This window comes from Ovis aries, chromosome 10 (genome assembly GCF_016772045.2).
Source record: "Ovis aries strain OAR_USU_Benz2616 breed Rambouillet chromosome 10, ARS-UI_Ramb_v3.0, whole genome shotgun sequence".
In the NCBI taxonomy this organism is placed as follows: domain Eukaryota; kingdom Metazoa; phylum Chordata; class Mammalia; order Artiodactyla; family Bovidae; genus Ovis; species Ovis aries.
The window spans coordinates 70,951,821-70,977,569 of record NC_056063.1 but is presented as its reverse complement, the minus strand read 5'-3'; the positions used below and the strand labels follow the sequence as shown (position 1 = coordinate 70,977,569).

General features: G+C 41.7%; 1 protein-coding gene across 2 annotated transcripts in view; it reads right to left on the bottom strand.

The window, feature by feature from the left end:
• LOC106991387 (ATP-binding cassette sub-family C member 4-like) overlaps positions 1-25,749 on the bottom strand; it is a 589,015-nt gene that overhangs the window by 501,018 nt on the left and 62,248 nt on the right. Inside the window, exons 14-19 of one of the 2 annotated variants that reach the window (XM_060394633.1) lie at positions 18,709-18,805; positions 15,710-15,907; positions 14,228-14,368; positions 13,439-13,476; positions 12,475-12,569; positions 3,558-3,704 (exon numbers count right to left, since the gene is read on the bottom strand). In XM_060394633.1, coding sequence (XP_060250616.1) covers positions 3,558-3,704; positions 12,475-12,569; positions 13,439-13,476; positions 14,228-14,368; positions 15,710-15,907; positions 18,709-18,805 — 716 coding nt within the window. The remainder of the gene's footprint in view (positions 1-3,557; positions 3,705-12,474; positions 12,570-13,438; positions 13,477-14,227; positions 14,369-15,709; positions 15,908-18,708; positions 18,806-25,749) is intronic. The other variant, XM_060394634.1, reaches the window with a different exon arrangement.

The following is a 25,749-nucleotide window of genomic DNA, read 5'->3' as shown; positions in this document are numbered from 1 at the left end:
TGGAGAAGGAAATGGCAACCCCCTCCAGTATTCTTGCCTGGGAAATTCCATGGGCTAAGGAGCCTGGTGGGCTACAGTCCATGGGACTACAAAGGCATCAGACATGATTTAGCGATTAAACAGCAAATTTAATATATTACAAATTCAGATGAAATAAGCTCATGTCTGTGGTAAAAAGAAAGAAAATAGGATGATACCTAAAGAGAAACAAAAATATCACAAAGTGGCAGTGGCTGGGGAGTTGAAATTGATCTCTCATTTTTAAAAGAATGGGGGACTCTTGTGGCAGTATCAAGAAGGGTCAATGGATTTCAGAATGTTCCCTCCTTTTAGATCCACCCCATCTAAGACTTATCTCAAGTGCTAAACTGGTAGATAAAATATTGAAAAATACTTGCACTAATCCTAAGGTTATACTAATTTTGCTTTAGTTATCAAGATTAATTTTCCCAAGTGATAATTTTTAAATCAACATAATTATAACCTCTCTGTAATTTTTTCCCTCCAGATCATTCATAACACCTCACATTTGGGGAAATTGTGGATTCTGACCATTTCCAAATTATGAGTTTATTACTGGGGTAATAAGTCATTATCTTTAGAGGTGTACCAGGTGTGACAAGCACAGACTTATAAACTAGCCTCTAAGAAGATCAGAGGGATGTACTCGGGAAAACAAAAATATTATGAAATAACTACGGATCACTCATTATTGATATTATTTCTCTTCTCAGAATCTACAGCAATAGCATATCCTACAGGCTGTAGGATTAGAATATGAGAACCAATTTCTATTAAATATCTAGTGTGAACTTAAAATACCAACTGCCACATCAGTAAACAAAGGATGCAGCAGCAATCAGGACTCTGCAGCCACCCCTGAAAGGGTGGTGAACCCTGAGGAGACTAAGGATGAGAAAGCACAGCCAATTTTGACACCATGCTGGATCCGTTTCTTTGACCATTGCTATTCATTGCTTTTGTCAGGGAACCTTGCCCGTCTGCCTAAATGTTAAACTAAAGTGGCTTTTTTCAGCTCACAGGGAGACAATCTGACCCTCACCACCTGTGAATGGCTGCAGAAAAGTAAAAGTGAATAAATAACCTCTTACTGTGAAAGATAAATGGCCTTTTGACTCTACTTCCTCACTTCCTCGCCTCTATGTTCTATAAAAGAACCAGGCATCCAGACCCCAATAAGATGGTTATTTTGAGACATTAGTCTGCCATCTTCTCAGTCTGCCAGGTTTCCGAATAAAGTTGTTATTCTTTGCCTCTGTAAGACTTATTGGTGTTGTGTGGCAAGCAGAGTGAGCTTGAACTTGGTAACAAGTAATACCACTATATGTGGTTCTTCTCTTCATGCCATCAGAAACAAAGATCACCATAAACAGTCTATTACAAATTCTACTTTTGAAAATAAACACAGGGAAGAGTTCAATTTAATATACCACTAAAGAGTAAAATAACTGAAGCTGCTAACCCTTTGGGCCTATCTTTTCAGTACTTATTTGGGTTTCTATTTTTTGAAGGAATGAAGTTCTGATAATAGGCTCAGGATGGGGAGACAAGATACACACAGTATGCCTGCTGCTCTAGGATTAGTGACCATGAAGATTTAAACTTGGTTCTAAATCCTTGAATGATAAATATATAGCATCTGGAGAAGCCTACAGGTCATCATCAGCCTGTGGACCTGTGGTCAGGAGCACTCAGAGGCTGTGATAACAGAAATTCAGTCCCATTTGATGCTCCCAAATTTATGACTGCATTTTTCACATTAACAGGCAAAGTAGAGTGGCTTCACCAGAGAAGGCAATGGCAACCCTCTCCAGTACTCTTGCCTGGAAAATCACATGGACAGAGGAGCCTGGTGGGCTGCAGTCCATGGGGTCACTAAGAGTCGGACTTGACTAAGCAACTTCACTTTCACTTTTCACTTTCGTGCACTGGAGAAGGAAATGGCAACCCACTCCAGTGTTCTTGCCTGGAGAATCCCAGGGACGGCGGAGCCTGGAAGGCTGCCATCTATGGGGTCACACAGAGTCAGACACAACAGAAGCAACTTAGCAGCAGCAGCAGAGTGGCTTCACAGTCATAATAGCATGGAATCCTCCAATCACGTCTCACTCTGACTTCAAAAATGATGAGATCTCTGTGGGCCACTGCATCTTACCATCCTGTGCTCCACACAGTGCCTGGACTAAACAATACATGTTGAATAAATCTGCACAAGATGCTGCTGCCCTAAATAGTCTACTTAATCTTTACAACAGTCTTGTCAAACAGGAAAAGCAGCAGTTATTCCTATTTCACAGGAAGAGGAAGTTCCCAGACACCATGTCATTATCCTCACTAAGGTTCACTAAGTACTGTCCATGTGCTAAGTGCTGTGAATGTATTATCCTGCTTAATGCCCAAAAAATCAAGATATTGGTAAGTATATGAATAGTATCCTCATTTTATAGGTAAGAAAATTGAGACACGGAGAAATTAAATAACTTGTACATAAGCATTAACATAAGTAAAACTGGCTATTACTATTAGTAACTAGCACCAGGACTGAACCCAGGAAGTTGACTCCAGGGTCCATACTTATAACCATGACAACATCCTGCCTGGAGATTTGCCTGCCCAGTAGTATCCACCTACCTTGACCTTGATCACACACCTAGTTGATGACAAGGCAACTCCTGTCCTCCCTCCAGTGACATCCCTGCCTCAACAGGTCCTGTCAATCATCACTTACAGAAAAAAGCTGCCTTGAGCCTCAGCACAAGTCTAACCAACTGAACAGAGTGGGCATGTACATGGATGAACTAACTCTTCATAGAAACCCAGGTCAGGAGACTACCTTCCAAAGCAAGACAGGTCAAAGGCTTCAGAGTGGAGGAAGCAACCACTGGGAAACCTTCAGGGACTCTCTTACTTAATAACAAAGATCTACCTGCTATGTACCACAGATTTCTTAAATGTGACCAAAAGTTCAATGTAAAACTAGAGGGTTGATTTTATCAAAGAGGCTGTACATTTCACTGATCTTGTATTTAAATTAATTTTCCATTACTATTCAGGTAACCCTCAAAATATGAGCAGATGCCAGAGCTTTGTGGTCCTAGATATGGATGGGCAATGAAAGAAAGAAACACACAGGTTGCCTTCAACAGAGATCTTCCTGTAAGAAGGTCCTTCCTAGTCAGCTTGACACTATGTAACACAGTCAATGTTTCAACAACTATTCAAAAATATTTCAACACATTCACATCATATATTGGGTGTTTCATATGCCACATAACAAATGGACTCAAATCATCCTGCAAAATAAACATTCATTTATCTTTACAGACATGCATAAATTAGAATAAAAGCTTTGATGTTCCTATATTCTGATTTTTTTTCCTACCAGGAAAAATTATTAATGAAGTTTTTGTAAAAAATGAAAAAACAGACAGTAATTTTCTTCCAAGCATATCTTCCTTTTTCAAATATGAAAATGTAGTCAGGCACTAAATGTGTTAACAAAACGTATTCACTGAGAAACTTCATGACTGACTTACCTATTGGATTTCTATTGAAGAACAATACCGGAGCTCTCAAAATGCTCTCCAACATTTTATCATGCAATGTTTGTGAAGAATTAACAAGGACATAGAATATCAACAGAGACCTTGTGATGCCAAAAAGAATGGTAGATACAGTTAACCCTGAAATAAAGAAACATCACTCAGCACAAGATCTCTGCCTTATCCTCAATGATGCTGAAGCATGATAAGCACTTCATAAAGATACTGTGTATTTTACTCTATAAATAACATTTACATAGAAATTTACATACATATAGAATAAAGTTGTATATATTTACATATAATAAAGTAAAATCTGTAAGAGTTTAATGCGTTCACAAAATACATTTATAAACAAGAATATAAAAATCAATGTTTTCCTCTCACTAAATAGAAACAACACAGAGGGGAAAATATCATGTATAAACTACACTTTCATTCTAGGATTTCCTAATTCAATCACAAGTTTTAATAAAAACTCACAAAATTGATAATCATAAAAAGTAGTTGATCTTCTCTCTGCATTTCAAATCTCACTATTTACACCATGCCCCGTAATCTAAAAGTGAGGTATGCTTTAATACCAAATTATGACCAACCTAGACAACATATTAAAAAGCAGAGACATTACTTTGCCAACAAAGGTCCATCTAGTCAAGGATATGGCTTTTCCAGTGGTCATGTATGGATGTGAGAGTTGGATTATAAAGAAAGCTGAGTGCTGAAGAATTGATGCTTTCGAACTGTGGTGTTGGAGAAGACTCTTGAGAGTCCCTTGGACTGCAAGGAAATCCAACCAGTCCATCCTAAAGGAAATCAGTCCTGAGTATTCATTGGAAGGACTGATGTTGAAGCTGAAACTCCAATACTTTGCCCACCTGATGCGAAGAACTGACTCATTTGAAAACACTCTGATGCTGAGAAAGACTGAAGGCAGGAGAAGAAGAGGATGACAGAGGATGAAATGGTTGGATGGCATCGCCAGCTCGATGGACATGAGTTTGAGTAAACTCCGGAGTTGGTGATGGACAGGGAGGCCTGGCATGCTGCAGTCCATGGGGTTGCAGAGTCAGACACGACTGAGAAACTGAACTGAACTGAATGCTTTAGTACCAGCATGTGAATTAACAGGGAATAGGAGAAATGATTTACCATTTCCCTGTAATTTACAATAAAATTTACTTCCATGTAAACTAGCTTCTTAAGAACCCACTGTATAGCACAGGTAACTCTACACAATGCTCTGTGGTAACCTAAATGGGAAGGAAATCCAAAAAAGGGAGGATATATGTATCACTGGTTCATTTTTCTGAACAGCAGAAACTAACACAATATTGGAGAGCACCTATACTGAAATAAAAATTAATAAAAATTTAAAATATTAAAAATAAAGTAGCTACTTCCATGCTCAAGTAGCTTTAAAGAGTATAAAAAGACCATGTGAAGTTGCATGTGGACAGTCACTTAAATAATTGAATTGTAAGAAACTACGAATTATGTTTTGACATGAGATAATTAATCTACACAAGCAAATAATCTCTTAACTGTTTGATAGAACCCAAAAGTATTTGTAAATAAATATTATCATTTAAATTTGTTTTATCAATGACAGAAATGAACACTACTATGCATATAAATCAATAACCTCAGATATGCAGATGACACCACCCTTATGGCAGAAAGTGAAGAGGAACTAAAAGCCTCTTGATAAAAGTGAAGGAGGAGACTAAAAAAGTTGGCTTAAAGCTCAACATTCAGAAAACTAAGATCATGGCATCTGGTCCCATCACTTCGTGGCAAATAGATGGGGAAACAGTGGAAACAGTGGCTGATTTTATTTTGGGGGGCTCCAAAATCACTGCAGATGGTGACTGCAGCCATGAAATTAAAAGATGCTTACTCCTTAGAAGGAAAGTTATGACCAACCTGGATAGCATATTTAAAAGCAGAGACATTACTTTGCCAACAAAGGTCCATCTAGGCTATGGTTTTTCCAGTGGTCATGTATGGATGTGAGCGTTGGACTATAAAGAAAGCTGAGCACAGAAGAATTGATGCTTTTGAACTGTGGTGTTCAAGAAGACTCTCGAGAGTCCCTTGGACTGCAAGGAGATCCAACCAGTCCATCCTAAAGGAAATCAGTCCTGAGTGTTCATTGGAAGGACTGATGTTGAAGCTGAAGCTCCAATACTTTGGCTACTTCATGCCAAGAGTTGACTCATTGGAAAAGACCCTGATTCCAGGAAAGATTGAGGGCAGGAGAAGAAAGGGATGACAGAGGATGAGATGGTTGGATGGCATCACTGCCTCAATGGACATGGGTTTGGGCAGACTCCGGGAGTTGGTGATGGACAGGGAGGCCTGGCATGCTGCAGTTCATGGGGTTGCAAAGAGTTGGACATGACTGAGCGACTGAACTGAACTGAACTGATGCATATAAAAAGTAAAACAGCCCTCTAAATATCTCTTCAACTCACAATGCTGAATAGAGTTGGGGTAACTTCTATAATCCCCACGAAAAGGAAATGGCAACCCACTCCAGTACTCTTGCCTGGAAAATTCCACAGACTGAGTCTGATAGGCTACAGTCCATGGGGTCACAAAGAGTCAGACACAACTGAGCGACTTCACATACATACATAACTTCTATAATAAATAGTCCATCAAGCAGTTTTTTCCATTCAGCTGACCCATGTGATTTAAATTCTAAAAGCTGCTCAAATTCCTGAATTCCATTAACAGGCATTTGCCTTAGCCCACCATCCTATATGGATGTGTAACAGAATCCCTATCTTCTCTAAGCTCTCATTGTCCATCAATTCAGAAGGTAAACTGTTGGTAGATTTAAGTTTCTTATCAAGTAATAAACAAAATAAATGCCAAATTTCAATGAGTGGATTTTTACATAACTCAGTCTTCATTAATCTTTCTATAAGCACTTGTACAAGCAAACTTTGCACCAGCATTTTCTGTGAGGATATTTAAATTTTCATTTAGTTTAAAAAATTTTATTAGGGTATAGTTGCTTTACAATGTTTAGTTTCTGAAGTACAGTGAAGTTAATCAGCTACATGTATATGTATATCCCCTCCCTCTTGGACCTCCCTATCCCCCACACCATGTCTCCTCTGTAGGTCACCACAGAACATTGAGCTAAGCTCTCTGTACTATACAGCAGCTTCCCACTAGCTATCTGTCTTACACATGGTACTGTATGTATGTCAAGCCTAATCTCCCAATTCATCTTCCCCACCTCCCTACCCCTGGCTGTTTCTACATGTCTGTTCTCTACATCTATGATTCCATTCCTGGCCTGTAAATAAGGTGTATCTGTACCACTTTTCTAGATTCCATATATATGCATTAATATAAGCATTTTGTTTGTTTTCCTCTTTCTGACTTACTTTACTCTGTATGATAGACTCTAGGTCCATCCACGTCTCCACAAATGACCCAATTTCATTCCTCTCTATGGATGAGTATTTTAGTGTATGCTGCTGCTGCTGCTAAGTCGCTTCAGTCGTGTCCGACTCTGTGCGACCCCATAGACAGCAGCCCAACGGGCTCCCTGGTCCCTGGGATTCTCCAGGCAAGAACACTGGAGTGGGTTGCCATTTCCTTCTCCAATGCATGAAAGTCAAAAGTGAAAGTGAAGTCGCTCAGTCATGTCTGACTCTTAGCAACCCCGTGGACTGCAGCATACCAGACTCCTTCATCCACGGGATTTTCCAGGTGATAATACTGGAGTGGGCTGCCATTGCCTTCTCCAATTCCAGTGTATAATGTATAATGTACCATAAATGAGGTGAAAGGACAACCCTGAGAATGGGGGAAAATAACTGCAAACTAAGCAACTGACCAGGGATTAATCTCCACAATATACACTTTATGCAGCTCAATATCAAAAAAAGCAAACAACCCAATCAAAAAATGGGCAGAAGACCTAAATAGACATTCCTTCAAAAAAGACATATAGGCAAGAGGCACATGAAAAGATGGTCAACATCACTATTAGAGACATGTAGATCAAAGCTACAATAAGGTATCACCTCACACCAGTCAGAATGGCTATCACCACCTCATTTATGGTACATTATACATTATACACTGGAATTGGAGAAGGCAATGGCAGCTAAAGAATGTGGATGAAAGGTCATCCTCTTGCACTGTTGGTAGGAATGTAAATGGATACAGTCACTATGGAGAACAATATGGAGGTTCCTTAAAAAACTAAAAATAGAACTACCATATGATCCAGTAATCTCAAAACTAGGCCTGTACCCTGGGACAACCATAATTCAAAAAGATACATTTACCCCAATGTTCACAGAAGCAATATTTACAAAAGCCAGGGCATGGAGGCAACAAAAATGTCCATCAACAAATAAATGGATAAAGAAGATATTTACAATTTTAGTTGAAGATGTCCTTTAAGAAACATGCAAACTATTAAGCTATAGGTATTCTAAACACACTTGTGAATGGCGCACTAAGTGCAGGCAGTGGCGGCGGCGGCCGGCGCACTAAGCGTGGCCTAGAGCTACCCCACATCCGAGGTCAGGGGCAGCGGCCTGGAGTGTCAGGCTGCAATGGCGCAGGAATGACCGAGAGGAGCTACCTGCGTCCAAGGCCAGGGGTGGCGGCAAAGAGGAGACACCCGGCGTCTGAGGCCGGGGTGGCACCTGAAGCCAGGGCCAGCGGCCGGGAGGAGCAACCCACGCCAGAGGCCAGGGCGGCAACCGAGAGGAGCAACCCCACTCCCAAGGCCAGGGGCGGTGGCCAGGAGGAGCAACCCCACGTCCAAGGAGTGGCGGCTGCGTGGGTGCAGGAGGGCCTAGAGGATCCATCCCACGTTGAAGGTCAGGAAGGGTGACGGGAGGAGATACTCCTCATCCAAGGTAAGGAGCAACGGCTATGCTTCACTGGAGCAGCCGTGAAGAGATACCCCACGCCCAAGGTAAGAGAAACCCAAGTTAGATGGTAGGTGTTGCAAGAGGGCATCAGAGGGAAGACACACTGAAACCATACTTACAGAAAACTAGTCAATCTAATCACACTAAGACCACAGCCTTGTCTAACTCAATGAAACTAAGCCATGCCCACGGGGCAACCCAAGATGGGCGGGCCATGGTGGAGAGGTCTGACAGAATGTGGTCCACTGGAGAAGGGAATGGCAAACCACTTCAGTATTCTTGCCTTGAGAACCCCATGAACAGTATGAAAAGGCAAAATGATAGGATACTGAAAGAGGTACTCCCCAGGTCAGTAGGTGCCCAATATGCTACTGGAGATCAGTGGAGAAATAACTCCAGAAAGAATGAAGGGATGGAGCCAAAGCAAAAACAATACCTAGTTGTGAATGTGACTGGTGATAGAAGCAAGGTCTGATGCTGTTAAGAGCAATTTTGCATAGGAACCTGGAATGTCAGGTCCATGAATCAAGGCAAACTGGAAGTGGTCAAACAGGAGATCGTAAGAGTGAACATCAACATTCTAGGAATCAGTGAACTAAAATGGACTGGAATGGGTGAATTTAACTCAGATGACCATTATATCTACTACTGCGGGCAGGAATCCCTTAGAAGAAATGGAGGAGCCATCATAGTCAACAAAAGAGTCCAAAATGCAGTACTTGGATGCAATCTCAAAAACGACAGAATGAACTCTGTTCATTTCCAAGGCAAACCATTCAATATCACAGTAATCCAAGTCTATGCCCCAACCAGTAACGCTGAAGAAGCTGAAGTTGAACAGTTCTATGAAGACCTACAAGACATTTTAAAACTAACACCCAAAAAAGATGTCCTTTTCATTATAGGGGACTGGAATGCAAAAGTAGGAAGTCAAGAAACACCTGGAGTAACAGGCAAATTTGGCCTTGGAATGCGGAATGAAGCAGGGCAAAGACTAATAGAGTTTTGCCAAGAAAATGCACTGGTCATAGCAAACACCCTCTTCCAACAACACAAGAGAAGATTCTACACATGGACATCACCAGATGGTCAAAACCGAAAGCAGACTGATTATATTCTTTGCGGCAAAAGAGGGAGAAGCTCTATACAGTCAACAAAAACAAGACCGGGAGCTGACTGTGGCTCAGATCATGAACTCCTTATTATCAAATTCAGACTGAAATTGAAGAAAGTAGGGAAAACCGCTAAATCATTCAGATATGACCTAAATCAAATGCCTTATGATTATACAGTGGAAGTGAGAAATAGATTTAAAGGCCTAGATCTGATAGATAGAGTGCCTGATGAACTATGGAATGAGGTTCATGACATTGTACAGGAGACAGGGATCAAGATCATCCCCATGGAAAGAAATGCAAAAAAGCAAAATGGCTGTCTGGGAAGGCCTTACAAATAGCTGTGAAAAGAAGAGAAGCGAAAAGCCAAGGAGAAAAGGAAACATATAAGCATCTGAATGCAGAATTCCAAAGAATAGCAAGAAGAGATAAGAAAGCCTGCTTCAGCGATCAATGCAAAGAAATAGAGGAAAACAACAGAATGGGGAAGACTAGAGATCTCTTCAAGAAAATTAGAGATACCAAGGGAACATTTCATGCAAAGATGGGCTCGATAAAGGACAGAAATGGTCTGGACCTAACAGAAGCAGAAGATATTAAAAAGAGGTGGCAAGAATACACAGAAGAACTGTACAAAAAAAAATCTTCACGACCCAGATAATCACGTTGGTGTGATCACTCATCTAGAGCCAGACATCCTGGAATGTGATGTCAAGCGGGCCTTAAAAAGCATCATTATGAACAAAGCTAGTGGAGGTGATGGAATTCCAGTGGAGCTATTTCAAATCCTGAAAGATGATGCTGTGAAAGTGCTGCACTCAATATGCCAGCAAATTTGGAAAACTCAGCTGTGGCCACAGGACTGAAAAAGGTCAGTTTTCATTCCAATCCCGAAGAAAGGCAATGCCAAAGAATGGTCAAACTACTGCACAATTGCACTCATCTCACACGCTAGTAAAGTAATGCTCAAAATTCTCCAAGCCAGACTTCACCAATACGTGAACTGTGAACTTCCTGATGTTCAAGCTGGTTTTAGAAAAGGCAGAGGAACCAGAGATCAAATTGCAAACATCCGCTGGATCATCAAAAAAGCAAGAGAGTTCAGAAAAACATCTATTTCTGCTTTAGTAACTATGCCAAAGTCTTTGACTGTGCGGATCACAATAAACTGTGGAAAATTCTGAAAGAGATGGGAATATCAGAGCACCTGACCTGCCTCTTGAGAAATCTGTATGCAGGCCAGGAAGCAGCAGTTAGAACTGGACATGGAACAACAGACTGGTTCCAAATAGGAAAAGGAGTACATCAAGGCTGTATATTGTCACCCTGCTTATTTAACTTATATGCAGAGTACATCATGAGAAATGCTGGACTGGAAGAAACACAAGCTGGAATCAAGATTGCCGGGAGAAACATCAATAACCTCAGATATGCAGATGACACCACCCTTATGGCAGAAAGTGAAGAGGAACTAAAAAGCCTCTTGATGAAAGTAAAAGAGGAGAGTGAAAAAGTTGGCTTAAAGCTCAACATTCAGAAAATGAAGATCATGGCATCTGGCCCCATCACTTCATGGGAAATAGATGGAGAAACAGTGGAAACAGTGTCAGACTTTATTTTGGGGGGCTCCAAAATCACTGCAGATGGTGATTGCAGCCATGAAATTAAAAGGTGCTTACTCCTTGGAAGAAAAGTTATGAGCAACCTAGATAGCGTATTCAAAAGCAGGAACATTACTTTGCCAACTAAGGTCTGTCTAGTCAAGGCTATGGTTTTTCCATCGGTCATGTATGTATGTGAGAGTTGGACTATGAAGAAGGTTGAGCGCCATAGAATTGATGCTTTTGAACTATGGTGTTGGAAAAGACTCTTGAGAGTCCCTTGGACTGCAAGGAGATCTAACCAGTCCATTCTGAAGGAGATCAGCCCTGGGATTTGTTTGGAAGGAATGATTCTAAGGCTGAAACTCCAGTCCTTTGGCCACCTCATGCGAAGAGTTGACTCATTGGAAAAGACTTTGATGCTAGGAGGGATTGGGGGCCGGAGGAGAAGGGGATGACTGAGGATGAGATGGCTGGATGGCATCACTGACTGATGGACGCGAGTCTGAGTGAACTCTGTGAGTTGGTGACGGACAGGGAGGCCTAGCATGCTGCGATTCATGGGGTTGCAAAGAGTCAGACATGACTGAGCGACTGAACTGAACTGAAACACAACTTCTGAATAGAGAGAGTCATGTTAGTTTAGTCTGGCAAGCCAAATGTTAAATTAATCACATAGCTGAGGAGGATATAACACTGTGATCTCAAGGTAAGAAAGAAAAGGAATCCCAATCCCAGACACTGATTTCCCCTGCTTAGCTTCTCTAGTAATTAGTGAAGCCCAAGAGATAAGCAGTGTGGTAAAGGGGAGTTTTGCATACCTGCAAGGGAATAATCCTTTAATTTGGGACCTCATGCTGCCAGAGGATTTCATCCAAGATCAATAAAAGCCAGGGCTTATTCAGACAGAATTGGAACAATCTGAATTACAGCAAGGGGCTCCATTTCTAATCCCCTTACCCATCTATATAGCTATAAAAGATTTAGCTAAAGCAACCTTTTTAATAAACAATTGCCATGTATTTCCAGGGGCTGATTTTCTGAATGTGCAATCCTGGATTAACTACCAACACTCAGTACAAAGCAAATTAAGAATATACATTCAAACTCTTTTCTTCTGGTAGAGCTTTAAAATAAGTATTGTAATTAGTTCACAGAGTAAATGCAACTAAGACAATCTGTTAAGCCATTGCTGAATTACTCTGAAAGCCCTAGTTTATCACTCAGACTCGTTATAAACACCTTAGACTCTGGTATAATGGAGCAAAGGACTCAACTTTACCTGAATAAACTCCTAAGTACCAGTTCAGAACAAACATTACATCTTCAGCTTCTTTTACATATGTCCCAAAATACAGACCGCTTTGTACATTCGCCCTATGGAACAGGGAAGAAAAAATATTACGCTATAGATTATATATAGAAAATACACAAATATAAAAAAATAAAATTACAGAAATGTATTTTATGCTGTAAAGCATTCCCAGGTTCATAAGACCTTGTGTGTATCTCCCTTTGAAAAGTCTGACATGATACTGGATGCTTGGGGCTGGTGCACTGAGACGACCCAGAGGGATGGTACTGGGAGGGAGGACGGAGAGGGGTTCAGGATGGGAAACACGTGTATACCTGTGGCAGATTCATGTTGATATAGGGCAAAACCAATACAATATTGTAAAGTAATTAACCTCCAATTAAAATAAATAAATTTATATTTGAAAAATTAAATAAAAGTCTGACACAACATTCAGCTTTCAAAATTATCTGTGAAGACAGACTTAGAAAATGAACTTATGGTTGCCGAAGGGAAGGATAGTTAGACAGTTTGGATGGTCATGCACACACTGCTATATTTAAAACAGGTAACCAATAAGGACTTATTATATAGCACACGGAACTCTGCCCAATGTTATGTGGCAGCCTGGATGGGAGGGGTTTAGGGGTGGGGATGGATACATGCATATGTATGACTGAGTCCCTTCACTGTTCACCTGAAACTATCATAAGGTTGTTGATCAGCTATACCCCAATACTATATTAAAAGTTCAAAAGAAGAAAAAATAATTCTTTTAAGACATTGCTAAAGGGAGGGACATGGGGACAGACCATGGGGGGATCATATACCACCCACAGGAACTTTCATTTTTCTTCAAGGAAATTAAGTAAGGATCAGTCCCTCTGACTCTGGGAAAGTGAGGCTTCGTGTAGATTTCACAGCACTTTCAGTTAGACCAGGAATCACTCACCAGAATGCAAGCCACCAATCCTGCAGGACATAGGCAACCTGGAGCAGGAAACAACAGTCACTCACACACTGACATCACTGAGCCTCACACCCCGCTCACCAGGCTGGGGGATGGAAAGGCTCCAGAACATGGAGACGGTCCTTCCAGCTCAGGTCTGTGCCAAGCACCACACCCCAGATGACCACAGGTCAGGGGAGGGGCTCTTGCAATTTAATACCTTTAAAAGAAACCCCCTTTTCCCTAGAAGACTTTGCTCCCCAGATATAATGTACTTCAATGAAAATCCAAGTGGACTGCAAAAGGCAGTAATAACAGGACAAATGTTGGGACTTTTCAAAGCAAAAAGCTTGACAGGTACAGTGATGGTCAGTTCTTGGCGTCAGCTTGGCTGGGCCAGTCTCCAGTGATTCAAGCAAACAATCCTCTAGATGTTTCTGGGAAGGTGTTTTGTGGATGTGGTTCAAATTCATCATCAGAACTTTAGTAGGGAAGATCACCCTCAACTGTGGTGGCCTCATCCAGTCAGTCAAAGGCCCTAAGAGCAAAACCTGAGGATTTCTGGAGTAGGAAGAAATTCTGCCTCAAGACAGTAGGGTCAGCTCCTGTCTGAGGTTCCAGCCTGTAGGCCTGCCTTTCTGACTTCACATTTACCCAGCAAGATCCCACAACCTCATGAGCCAATTCTCTGAGATAAATCTCTTAATACACAAAAATAATTATAAAATACAGTATAAATAGTACATAAACAACAAGCTGAGTGCACAAACCAAAATAAATGCCCTTACGTACCTGAGCTGCAATGTTTACTAGAATAAGGAAGATGATGACAGGCCAATCAGAATGGGCTGTGAAGTAATTCTCATAGGTCTTAAAACCAACTTTTCCTTCCAAATAGTCCTCTGGAGCTAGTATAACCTGTATATTTTCAGTCTGGAAGGGAAAAATAGCAATGAGAGATGAAGTTTTAAATAATGAACCCCAAATTTCAAGAGTTCAACAATGCCTTCCACTGCAAAGCTGTGGGGAAATAGATATATCTCATATACTTGTAGGAGTGCAGGATGGTCCACCTCCTATAGAGAAGGATGTGGGAATATCTGGCCAAATCACGTATGTGTTTACCCTTGGACCCAGCCATCCTACTTCTAGGAATCTATTAGAAATAAAAAAAATATTTGCACAAGATGATTCACTGTTGGGTACCTTTGCTTAAAACAGATCATGACTCTCAGCACACACACACAAAAATCAATTAATGTATAAATGCAGAAGCTTGCTCTAAAATAACACAGGAAATGATATGGAGCTAATGTATCCCTCTAGATGACTTTTGTCACTCAATGATAGAAACATAAAGCATACTTGGGGCTCAAAATACTGGCCAAATACAGTAAACTGAGTTCACAGAGTGAGTTGGAGTAATACGACTTTGGATAGCACATTGCAAGCACATGATCTGAATCTATTTGATTCCTCAATTTCAGAGAGTGATTTCTGAGTTTAGAACGTGAACAACTAATCCAAATACTTATCAGAATCATCCAGGCTCTTGGGTTTGGATATCAAAGAATATCTGCGCATGTTTTTAAGGGAAATCTAGTACATTTCTGCATTTCTGTCTGGAGGACTTAGAATGCATTATAGAGTCACAGGGGGATAGGATATCCGCAGCTCTATCCTGGTCACTGGGATTCAAGGTGGATAAGATGTGATTCTTCGTCTTGAAGGGTAAGAAAGGAGAATGGGAACTAACACTGAAGTGTCTATCATGTGTCAGGTCCTTTGCACACATTATCTCTGGCCTATCACAAACCACCTGACAATGAGACAAAATAATATCATCAGTCACATGCAGTACTAGAACATTTCAACATATAGGAGAAGTAGGTGATTTAACATGGCAACAGCAGGACTCAGTCTAAGGGAGTCTTCACATTAAAGCCTCTGGATGCATAAGGGAAGCCAGGGGCCACCAGCATGAATAGGATGTAACTATGGTAAACTGAAGAGTCCTCAGTCAGTGTGAGCCACACTCACTCAGAAATTCATAGCAGCACACCCACTACGGATCTCCATAAGATTCTCCATCCTGCACCAAAGGGGAACCCCAAGCAGGCTTGCTCCCCTCATACTCTTCTAATTCTACCAGTTCCATGGAACAAGACTTTGGGAACCTTAGGGTCTACTTTGGGACAAATGAAGATGTCATGACCAGAGCAGACTGAAGGTCCATGAGACCACCAAGGGCAGACAGACCCGGGCACAACTCACATCTTGGTCCTCTGGAGCCGCATCTTTCAACGAGGGTCTGGGAGACTGGAAAGACTGAACCAAAGACTCAGAGATCACAGTGTGAGCTCCTGGCACTGGAGATGGTTCAGATGGCTCCTCCCCCTTCTCAAAAAGGGAAAAAATATCAACCCCGGATTTCAGGAACTCAGAGTAAGTTCCTCTTTCCACTGTTTTGCCCTAAAATTAAAAAGTTAAGAGACATTAATTTATATTTGATAATATTAAACCAACTTAAATACTCATCAAGAAAAGTTATCTGGTTTTAAATTACTACTTTAAAAAAAAAAAAAAGATCCCCGGGGCTAGAATTCTTGTGGAGAAATCTAGTTCAGTCAGCTCAGGACACAACTGAGCATTGTGTTCTCTGCCAAACCCTGTCCCTGTGTCAGGTGCTAGGGGATGTGAAAGAAACGTGTGCTCATGTGTTAAAAATGGAGGCCACCGACATGACTAACCTGGGCACTTAGGGAAGCAAGAAGCACAGAGGTTGGTGGGAAGATCAGCACAGTCTTTTTAGGCAACCTGGGAATTAAGAGAAGCCTCATGTGACAATTCCAGGAAAGAAATTTGAACTTAATCCAGAGGTGGGGACCAGCATATCTGCACGTGGGTGAGAGTCTCTCATGAAATCTTCACTGCCCACTGTCACCGTCACACTATCACATGTCCTGCTGTGATAATAGGAGCCAGCCCCGGACAGAAAACCCATGAGAGGCCTCTCCATGGTCTATACCTGCCCCCACATACTCAGCAAGTTTCCAACTGAAAATTCAATATTCCACCTGATAAAGTAATTAAACAAGGAGACCATGGGGCTGGGGTGGCTCTAAAGCCTTGGCAGTCTGTGCCCACAAACCAAAACCTAAGCCAGAATCAATGCACTCAGATCCGAGGAAAAATAGGAATGACCAACCACAAGCAGCCAACCAGGCTTCCCCAAATCAGCAACTGCTTAAAATACAGCCAATCAAATAATTTTCTTTGAACACATGTGACACATCCTTGTACAGTTTCTCTCCCTTACAAAGTCATATAAAATAATGTGTAGATGTTTCACTATTTTCTGACTCCTTGAAACCAGACTCAACGGATTCACTCAATAGCAAATAAAACACCAGGGGAAAAAAAATCTCAGGATGCAAAACTCATCAAATGAGAGCAGCTCTGGTTAAGGTAGCTCAGGTGGAGGGAGATGGCCCAGGACTCTCGCCTGGACCCATATCACCCTCTCCCCTGAGGGGATCCACTAGGAGAAACACAGGGTAGCATCTGCGTACCGTCTGATACTGCAGAACTAGAAAATTATACAGGATATATTGTGTCTTGTTCCACTTGGGAGGCAAAATTCACACATCTTTTTAGTGAAATTACCACTGACCACTTCATACCTGTAATATGCACAATGAAATGACTGGTAGTAGAAAGACAGCAATTTCGCTCAACAGTCAAACACTGACAATTTCAAGGGGACAAGGGGGCAGCCATCCCCTCTCTGCTGTGAGAGAGGGACCAGACAGTGAGGATGGACCCCAACTCATGCAGGGGTGCTCACCAAAGGACAAATAGTTGTTTTTTTAGTACTAAAATTGGGGGTAGTATCCTCAAAGGAAGCAATAAGGGGGCCCTAAAACATCTAGGGATAGGCTAAACAGGTTATTCTCCTGCCCACTCATCCTGCGCTCGTAACACTGTCAACACGGGTTTAAACACTAGAATAGCCCCCTCTGCATATGAAATCAACTGCTCTCAAACTTAAAAACCTCAGCCCCTCCCTCCATTCCTAGAGGAGTGAAGAGGAGTCAACACATGGATCTGCTTTCAAAGAGATAGGGGTTCTGTATCTTAATAATCTTTTTTGGAGCAGAGATTCATTTCAGAAGTCAGGGATCTGACCAAGGACCTATGGAGCGGTCAGGGGTTAACAACAAAGGTGCTAAGACCCAGAGGCAAACAAGCCAAGGAATGAAGCATCAAATGACCACCAAGTCTGAACACTTCTCACTAATCTCCACCCCACCACCAACCATACTAGGAGCTATGGGTTGCATGATGCCCCCTGCTCAAAAAGATAAGTTCAAACATGACACCTGTGAACGTGACCTTACTTGGAAATGTGAGAGAGGGACCAGACAGTGAGGATGGACCCCAACTTCACAGATGTAATCAAGCTAAGATGAGGTCATACTGGAGCAGGGGTGACCCTACATCCAATATGACTGATGTCGTCATGAGAACAACAGAGACCTGTTCTTAGGACCTGCTGCCTCAGACCCCTCCCCTAGGTGACTGTGGGCCCCCACCATCATGTCACTCAGACCCCATGAGGCATCAGCTCCTCAGGGAGGCAGCCAGGATATCAGCCCATCTCTCTCTCTGTCACATCCTCCCAAAAAGAACAGAAGCCCCCGTGAAGGCAGGGCCTTGTCCTGCTGCACAGGCTCCCACATGTATCGGGCACATAGAGACCTGGGCAGGGAGACCAGCAACTGGAGACACCAGCAGAGAGGACGTCTCTGACCCGGGTGCTCAGCTACCCAACTTTGCTTCTTGTGTTAATGGAAGATGCTCTTTAGGCAAACTATGCATAACAATCACCTGGATACAAACAGATCTTAGAATCTCTGATTTCTAAATAATATACTTTGACTTAAGCCTAATTTCTAAAAAATACACTTGGACTAAATAAAATTGCATCATTATCCCAAACAAATTTCATTAGAACATTGATGATTCAATAACCCTCTGGTTGCATTTCTATACACTTTAGGGTTTATGTGACTTAGACTGTAGTAGAGACACTTCTATAGATCTTTGGATTTATTCTCCAAGGCAAGAACACAGCTCTGAGAAGAAGGGAGTGAAAAACTGAGGAAAAATAGGATGTTTACCACAAATCCAGGGAGAGTGACCTTCTGAGAGGTCTGATCTTCAGCATGCCTGAGTGCTAACGATTCCACAGACGTCTAGAAACTACTTACACCTTTCAGTATCAGAATTTGACTTGCATCTTTTAGGTACTGCAGCTGATGAGTCACTAAGATTGTGATCTTCTCCTTCAAGGCCTGACGGATACACCTACAAATGTGAAAGGTACAGAAAACAAAAGCACATTCATGCAGGTGCTTCAAACTGGAAACATATTTTGAAAACCATGAGACAAAGACTACACAGCAGTCAAAGATCTGAAGTTTAAATATCAAATCAATAATAAAAATTAAATAAACATAAATCAATTAATACAAATAGGTCTTAAACTTAACAACAATAAATTTGAACCTAATTCTGCTTAAAAAATTCTACAAAGTGCTCCAGTGAAGGAGATACCAAGAGCTAAGTTCTTTTTCCTAAAACTAGGCTTAACAATTATTTACATGCTTCATAAAGAAGAATAACTGAGTAATACTGAGATTCCAAAACTTAACTGAACTAAAGCACTATTTTATCACTATGCAGGAATGGGAGGATAAGAATCTATGTCATATAGAAATGTGTACATTCTTAGACAGCTTTCTAGGTGATTATTTATAATGAAAGATGTACATATTAGCAACAAAAACTTAATAGATTCTTGGTAACCTTTGCCAGAGTGCATTTTCTAGGCACTTGTTCCCAAAGAGTGTTAGATAGAAAATGAATGTGAGCATGGTCTCCATCAGTCTCTACAACATTCCCATTTGCAACCAGGAGGCAAGTCTCTTTTCATTAGGACTGAATATCTTACAAATATAAAAATAAAATAACAGAATCCAAACAGCCCAAATCACAGTGGAAACCACTCAATAGCTCAGAGCACATGCCAGTTTTCTATGTCTAAGACTCCCTCCCCTCAGTATTCAACCTTAAATTTTATTCACACACACACACACACACAAAAAAAAGCTCCTACATTTAAAATGCAGACCCCTAGGAACTCAGCCCCAGGCTCACTCACAGGGTCTACAACCTGCCAAGGGAAGCAAGTAGCTGGGTCCAGGGCCCCCGTGACCATGGGCAGGGATCCAGGCAGGTATTCTGGGAGCCCAACGCCCTCACAGAGTAAATCTCAGGAACCTGGGCCAGAGCTCAGCTGAGAGAGTTAGATCAAGAGTTTGGAGGCAGCAGACTTCAGCTCAGTCCTTCTCACGAGCCTGACAACTTCAGACGAGCAACTCAACCTCAGTTTCTTCATCTCTAAACAAAGTCAATGGCAACTCATTCATACCTCCTAAGAAATCAAACCACCAATACGCTCAGTTAACTTCAGCCCCTTCTCCACTCCTCCCTAACCCACAAGTGGTCCTGTGCTTTGAACTAAGGACAGAAAAGTCCTAAGGGGACACTCTGGACACTGAGTCTGTGATCAGAAGCAAGACTTCAGGATGTAGACCCATACACCATCACTTAATTAAGTCCAAAATGATTCATTTTTACCTTTTGACAATGTTTGCTCCATGTTCATACTTAAGTTTCTTGACAGACATCTTTTCAAACTTAGTACTAAAACATTTAAACAGAATTCTTCTCCTTAATTCATAATTACCTGCCAATAGTCCCTGAAGGTGGATGTTAACCAAATGTGAAAGGTTGTTATGCCCAAGATGGACCAACCCAAAGTTTTAAAACATTTTGTTCCTCACATTCCATCACAGATGAGGTAATATAAATTATTACGAAGTGATCAGTTGATGTCTTTGAATTTTTCCTAAATAATGCTTTTATCCAATCACTAGATAAAAACACTATTTTCCAAGTTTTTAGAGGAAAGATTTCCAAGTCATGCCATACAAATGACTGAGTCAACAACCAGTTGTTTAACTGTTATTCCTATATAAAGGCTGTGTTAATTCTATAATCCCACATATAATCCTACATAAGGCCTGTGTTAAGACAGGACACATCCCATGGTGGAGGGGATACAAATAAGACAGACAGAATCCCCACCTCCATTCATTCAGTCAGCAGAGGTGTGTTGAAGAGCCAGGCACTGTCCTAACACAAGACAGCAGATGATACTCTGCACTGTGTACACAGGGACACACAGAATGAGAGTAGAAAATGCACTATTGCACTGCGACATGTTTTACGACGGAAAAGCACAGGGTGCTACTGTCTTAGATGGGGAGACACAGGAGCCCTGAGACTCTCTGGGAAAACATCCTGGAAGAAGACACAGCAAGTGCAGGGGTCCTGGAACAGAACACGCTGGGCTGAGGCACTTTCCTGCATTCACAGCTTAGGAGGGGTTGGGGGGACTCATAAATGGTCAAGTGCACCTACTGAGGGCTGTGGGAAGACAGAGGGTGCCCTGGAGGAACAGGAGGGAATGGCAGGGCCCATCTTTCACCTTCTTTCTGTGTTTTCGGACACTGCTCCCTGGCTCTGGCCAGAGGGACCAGTATGTATAGACAGAGAGGAGTGAGAAAGAACCCCCACAAAGCCAGCACAGCTGGATACTGAGTTGGTGTGGGTTTCCAGTGATGAGCTGGAAAAGCTGATGGGAGCAGACGGCAAAGAAGCCTATTCTCTGTTTGAGCACCTGGAGCTGCGTCCTGAACATGAGGGGTTGAGGGGGCCCTGTGAAGCGCTAGAGCAGGAGGGTGAGCTGTGTAGATGGCAGTGTGGGAATCTGATCAGGACAGACCTGAAAAGCTGATGATACAAGAGGAGTTGGTCTGGGATGTGGGGCTGAACCAGGACGGGATCCATAGCATGATAAGACTCCATCAGTTCACCTATGACCTCTTAGGTGATAGAACCCACTTAGTGTACCCAACATAAAACTCCCCAACATAAACTCACAAACCTCAATGACCTTGGAGATAGAGTGATGACTGTAGGAAACTGCTAATGAAAGTAGAAGTGTGATTCATCCACTTTTAATACAAAACCCTCCCCATGACTAAGTCTCCATATGACCACCATATCTCACGGCATATTTTTCCATCTGATTCTCTAACTTGAGAACACTCTCCAGTTGCTGCTGAGTGGTTTCCTAAAATGCTTTCATGTTCTGCTTTAAGTCACCCTAAAGGATGTGGTTCTGATCAGCAGACAATCTTAAGCCTGCTTCTATCAAGTATATATCCAAACTGGTACACCTAAAATATCTGAGAGAATTTTACAAATATTACAAAATTTTACAAATTTTCCTGTGTTTGAAAAAGAACTCAGGAGAACTTCTATGATCAGTATACTGTACTTGGCACTAAAATGCCTGCTCTCCCTTCCCTGTGACAAGGATGCAACTGTCTGTAGAAACTATTCTTACAGTGATGGGGAACTAATGCAGATGTTCACAAGACAGTGTGACAGACACTTGTAAGTCCGGGGTGGGGCACTGGGAACAAGGAGCCTGCTATACTTAGGATGGCAGGAGGGTGGGAGTGGGGAATCCTTGCACAGCACTAGCTTCTGTCATTCAGCTCATGGCAAGACACAAGGCACTTCTCTAGGGGAAAATTCATCAAGTCATGATCAGGAGAGGGTGGGAAATGGGAGTCAAATCAGAGAGCTGAGGGCCATGCCATGTGTCAGCTGCCCTGCTCACTCATGTTCTAAAAGATTCAATGATACTATACAGTTTTTTTTTTTAATTGTGGTAAAATATACCTAACATGAAATTTACCATTTCTGCCATTTTAAGAAGACAGCTCAGTGGCATTAAGTACATTCACATTGTTGTCCAGCTATTACCACCATCCATCTCTATGACTCTTTCTTCACCCCGACACTGAGCACATTTTACATTCGGGCAAGTTTCACTAAAGACTAACGACCTCTGCTTAGTGGACGTGGAATCCCAGCTTCTCATGTCCAGAGCTCAGAGCTCCTCACACGTCTCTCTCTCACATTTGCTAACTCTGCTGAAGTCTCTACTTTGCTATTCTGGGCCTGCTGTACATCAATCATGTCCCCTCCAGATTCACTTGCTGACACCTTAGTTATTAGTACTTTGAAATTTGGTGACAGGGACCTTAAAAAAGTAATCATTACCCTTAGTTATACTCAGTTCAATTCAGTCGCTAAGTCGTGTCCAACTCTGCGACCCAATGAACTGCAGCACACCAGGCCTCCCTGTCCATCACCAACACCCAGTTTATTCAAACTCATGTCCATCGAGTCAGTGATGCCATCCAGCCACCTCATCCTCTGTCATTCCCTTCTCCTCCTGCTCTCAATCTTTCCCAGCATCAGGGTCTTTTCAAATGAGTCATCTCTTTGCATCTATCACCAAAGTATTGGAGTTTCAGCTTCAACATCAGTCCTTCCAATGAACACACAGGACTGATCTCTTTTCAGATGAACTGGTTGGATCTCCTTGCAGTCCAAGGGACTCTCAAGAGTCTTCTCCAACAACACAGTTCAAAAGCATCAATTCTTCTGTGCTCAGTTTTCTTTATAGTCCAACTCACATACATACATGACCACTGGAAAAACCATATCCTTGACTAGACGGACCTTTGTTGACAAAGTAATGTCTCTGCTTTGTAATATGCTGTCTAGGTTGCTCATAACTTTCCTTCCAAGGAGTAAGTGTCTTAATTTCATGGCTGCAACCACAATCTGCAGTGATTTTGGATCCCCCCCAAAATAAAGTCTGACACTGTTTCCACTGTTTCCCCATCTATTTGCCATGAAGTGATGGGATCAGATGCCATGATCTTCGTTTTCTGAATGCTGAGCTTTAAGCCAACTTTTTCACTCTCCTCTTTCACTTGCATCAAGAGGCTCTTTAGTTCTTCTTCACTTTCTGCCATAAGGGTGGTGTCATCTGCATATCTGAGGTTATTGATATTTGTCCAGGCAATCTTGATTCCAGCTTGTGCTTCCTCCACCCCAGCATTTCTCATGATGTACTCTGCATAGAAGTTAAATAAGTATGGTGACAATATACAGCCTTGACGCACTCCTTTTCCTATTTGGAACCAGTCTGTTGTTTCATGTCCAGTTCTAACTGCTGCTTCCCAACCTGCATACAGGTTTCTCAAGAGGCAGGTCAGGTAGTCTTGTATTCCCATCTCTCTCAGAATTTTCCACAGTTTATTGTGATCCACACAGTCAAAGGCTTTGACACAGTCAATAAAGCAGAAATAGATATTTTCTTGCTTTTTCAATGATCCAGCAGATGTTATACTGGACCTAATCTAATCTGACTGGTGGGCGTAAATGAAGAGGATACTAAGACATAATGACAGAGACACAGGCATAGAAATCAATGAAGTTAGAACACACCCCATCACCATGCACAAAATAAATTAAAAATGGCTTAAAAACTTAATAATAAGATGTGACACCATAAAACTCCTAGTAGAGATTACAGGCAAAACATTCTCTGATATAAATTATACCAATGTTTTCTTAGATCAGTCTCTGAAGGCAATAGAAATATAAACAGAAATATACAAATGGGGATTTCCCTGATGGTTCAGTGGTAAAGAATCCACCAGTCGATGTGGGAGACATAGGATCCATCCCTGGTTTGGGAAGACCCTACATGCACAAAGCAACTAAGCCCATGTACCACAACTACTGAGCCTGCACTCTGGAGGCCAGGAGCTGCAACTACTGAGCCAACATACCCTAGAGCCCGTGCTCTGCAACAAGAGAAGCCATCACCATGAGAGGCCATCACCATGAGAAGCCCATGCATTGCAACTAGAGGGTAGCACCTGTTCATCAAACTAGAGAAAAACCTTCGCAGCAACAAAGAACCAGAGGATTCATAAATAATTATTTTAAAAAATAAAATAAAAAATGCATAAATGGGACCTAATCAAACTTACAAGCTTTTGTACAGCAAAGGAAACCATAAACAAAATGAATACACAACCTGCATAATGGGAGAAAATATTTCCAAATGATGTGACCAACAAGGGCTTAATTTCCAAAATATACAAACAGCTCATACAACTCAACAACAACAAATCCAATTTATTTTTTTTTAATTTTAGTTTTTTATTTTTTAAATTTTAAAATCTTTAATTCTTACATGCATTCCCAAACATGAACCCCCCTCCCACCTCCCTCCCCATAACATCTTTCTGGGTCATCCCCATGCACCAGCCCCAAGCATGCTGCATCCTACGTCAGACATAGACTGGCGATTCAATTCACATGATAGTATACATGTTAGAATGTCATTCTCCCAAATCATCCCACCCTCTCCCTCTCCCTCTGAGTCCAAAAGTCCATTATACACATCTGTGTCTCTTTCCCTGTCTTGCATATAGGGTCGTCATTGCCATCTTCCTAAATTCCATATATATGTGTTAGTATACTGTATTGGTGTTTTTCTTTCTGGCTGACTTCACTCTGTATAATCGGCTCCAGTTTCATCCATCTCATCAGAACTGATTCAAATGAATTCTTTTTAACGGCTGAGTAATACTCCATTGTGTATATGTACCACAGCTTTCTTATCCATTCATCTGCTGATGGACATCTAGGTTGTTTCCATGTCCTGGCTATTATAAACAGTGCTGCGATGAACATTGGGATACATGTGTCTCTTTCCATTCTGGTTTCCTCGGTGTGTATGCCCAGCAGTGGGATTGCTGGGTCATACAGTAGTTCTATTTGCAATTTTTAAGGAATCTCCACACTGTTCTCCATAGTGGCTGTACTAGTTTGCATTCCCACCAACAGTGTAGGAGGGTTCCCTTTTCTCCACACCCTCGCCAGCATTTATCGCTTGCAGATTTTTGGATCGCAGCCATTCTGACTGGTGTGAAGTGGTACCTCATTGTGGTTTTGATTTGCATTTCTCTAATAATGAGTGATGTTGAGCATCTTTTCATGTGTTTGTTAGCCATCCGTATGTCTTCTTTGGAGAAATGTCTATTTAGTTCTTTGGCCCATTTTTTGATTGGGTCGTTTATTTTTCTGGAATTGAGCTGCATAAGTTGCTTGTATATTTTTGAGATTAGTTGTTTGTCAGTTGCTTCATTTGCTATTATTTTCTCCCATTCAGAAGGCTGTCTTTTCACCTTGCTTATATTTTCCTTTGTTGTGCAGAAGCTTTTAATTTTAATTAGATCCCA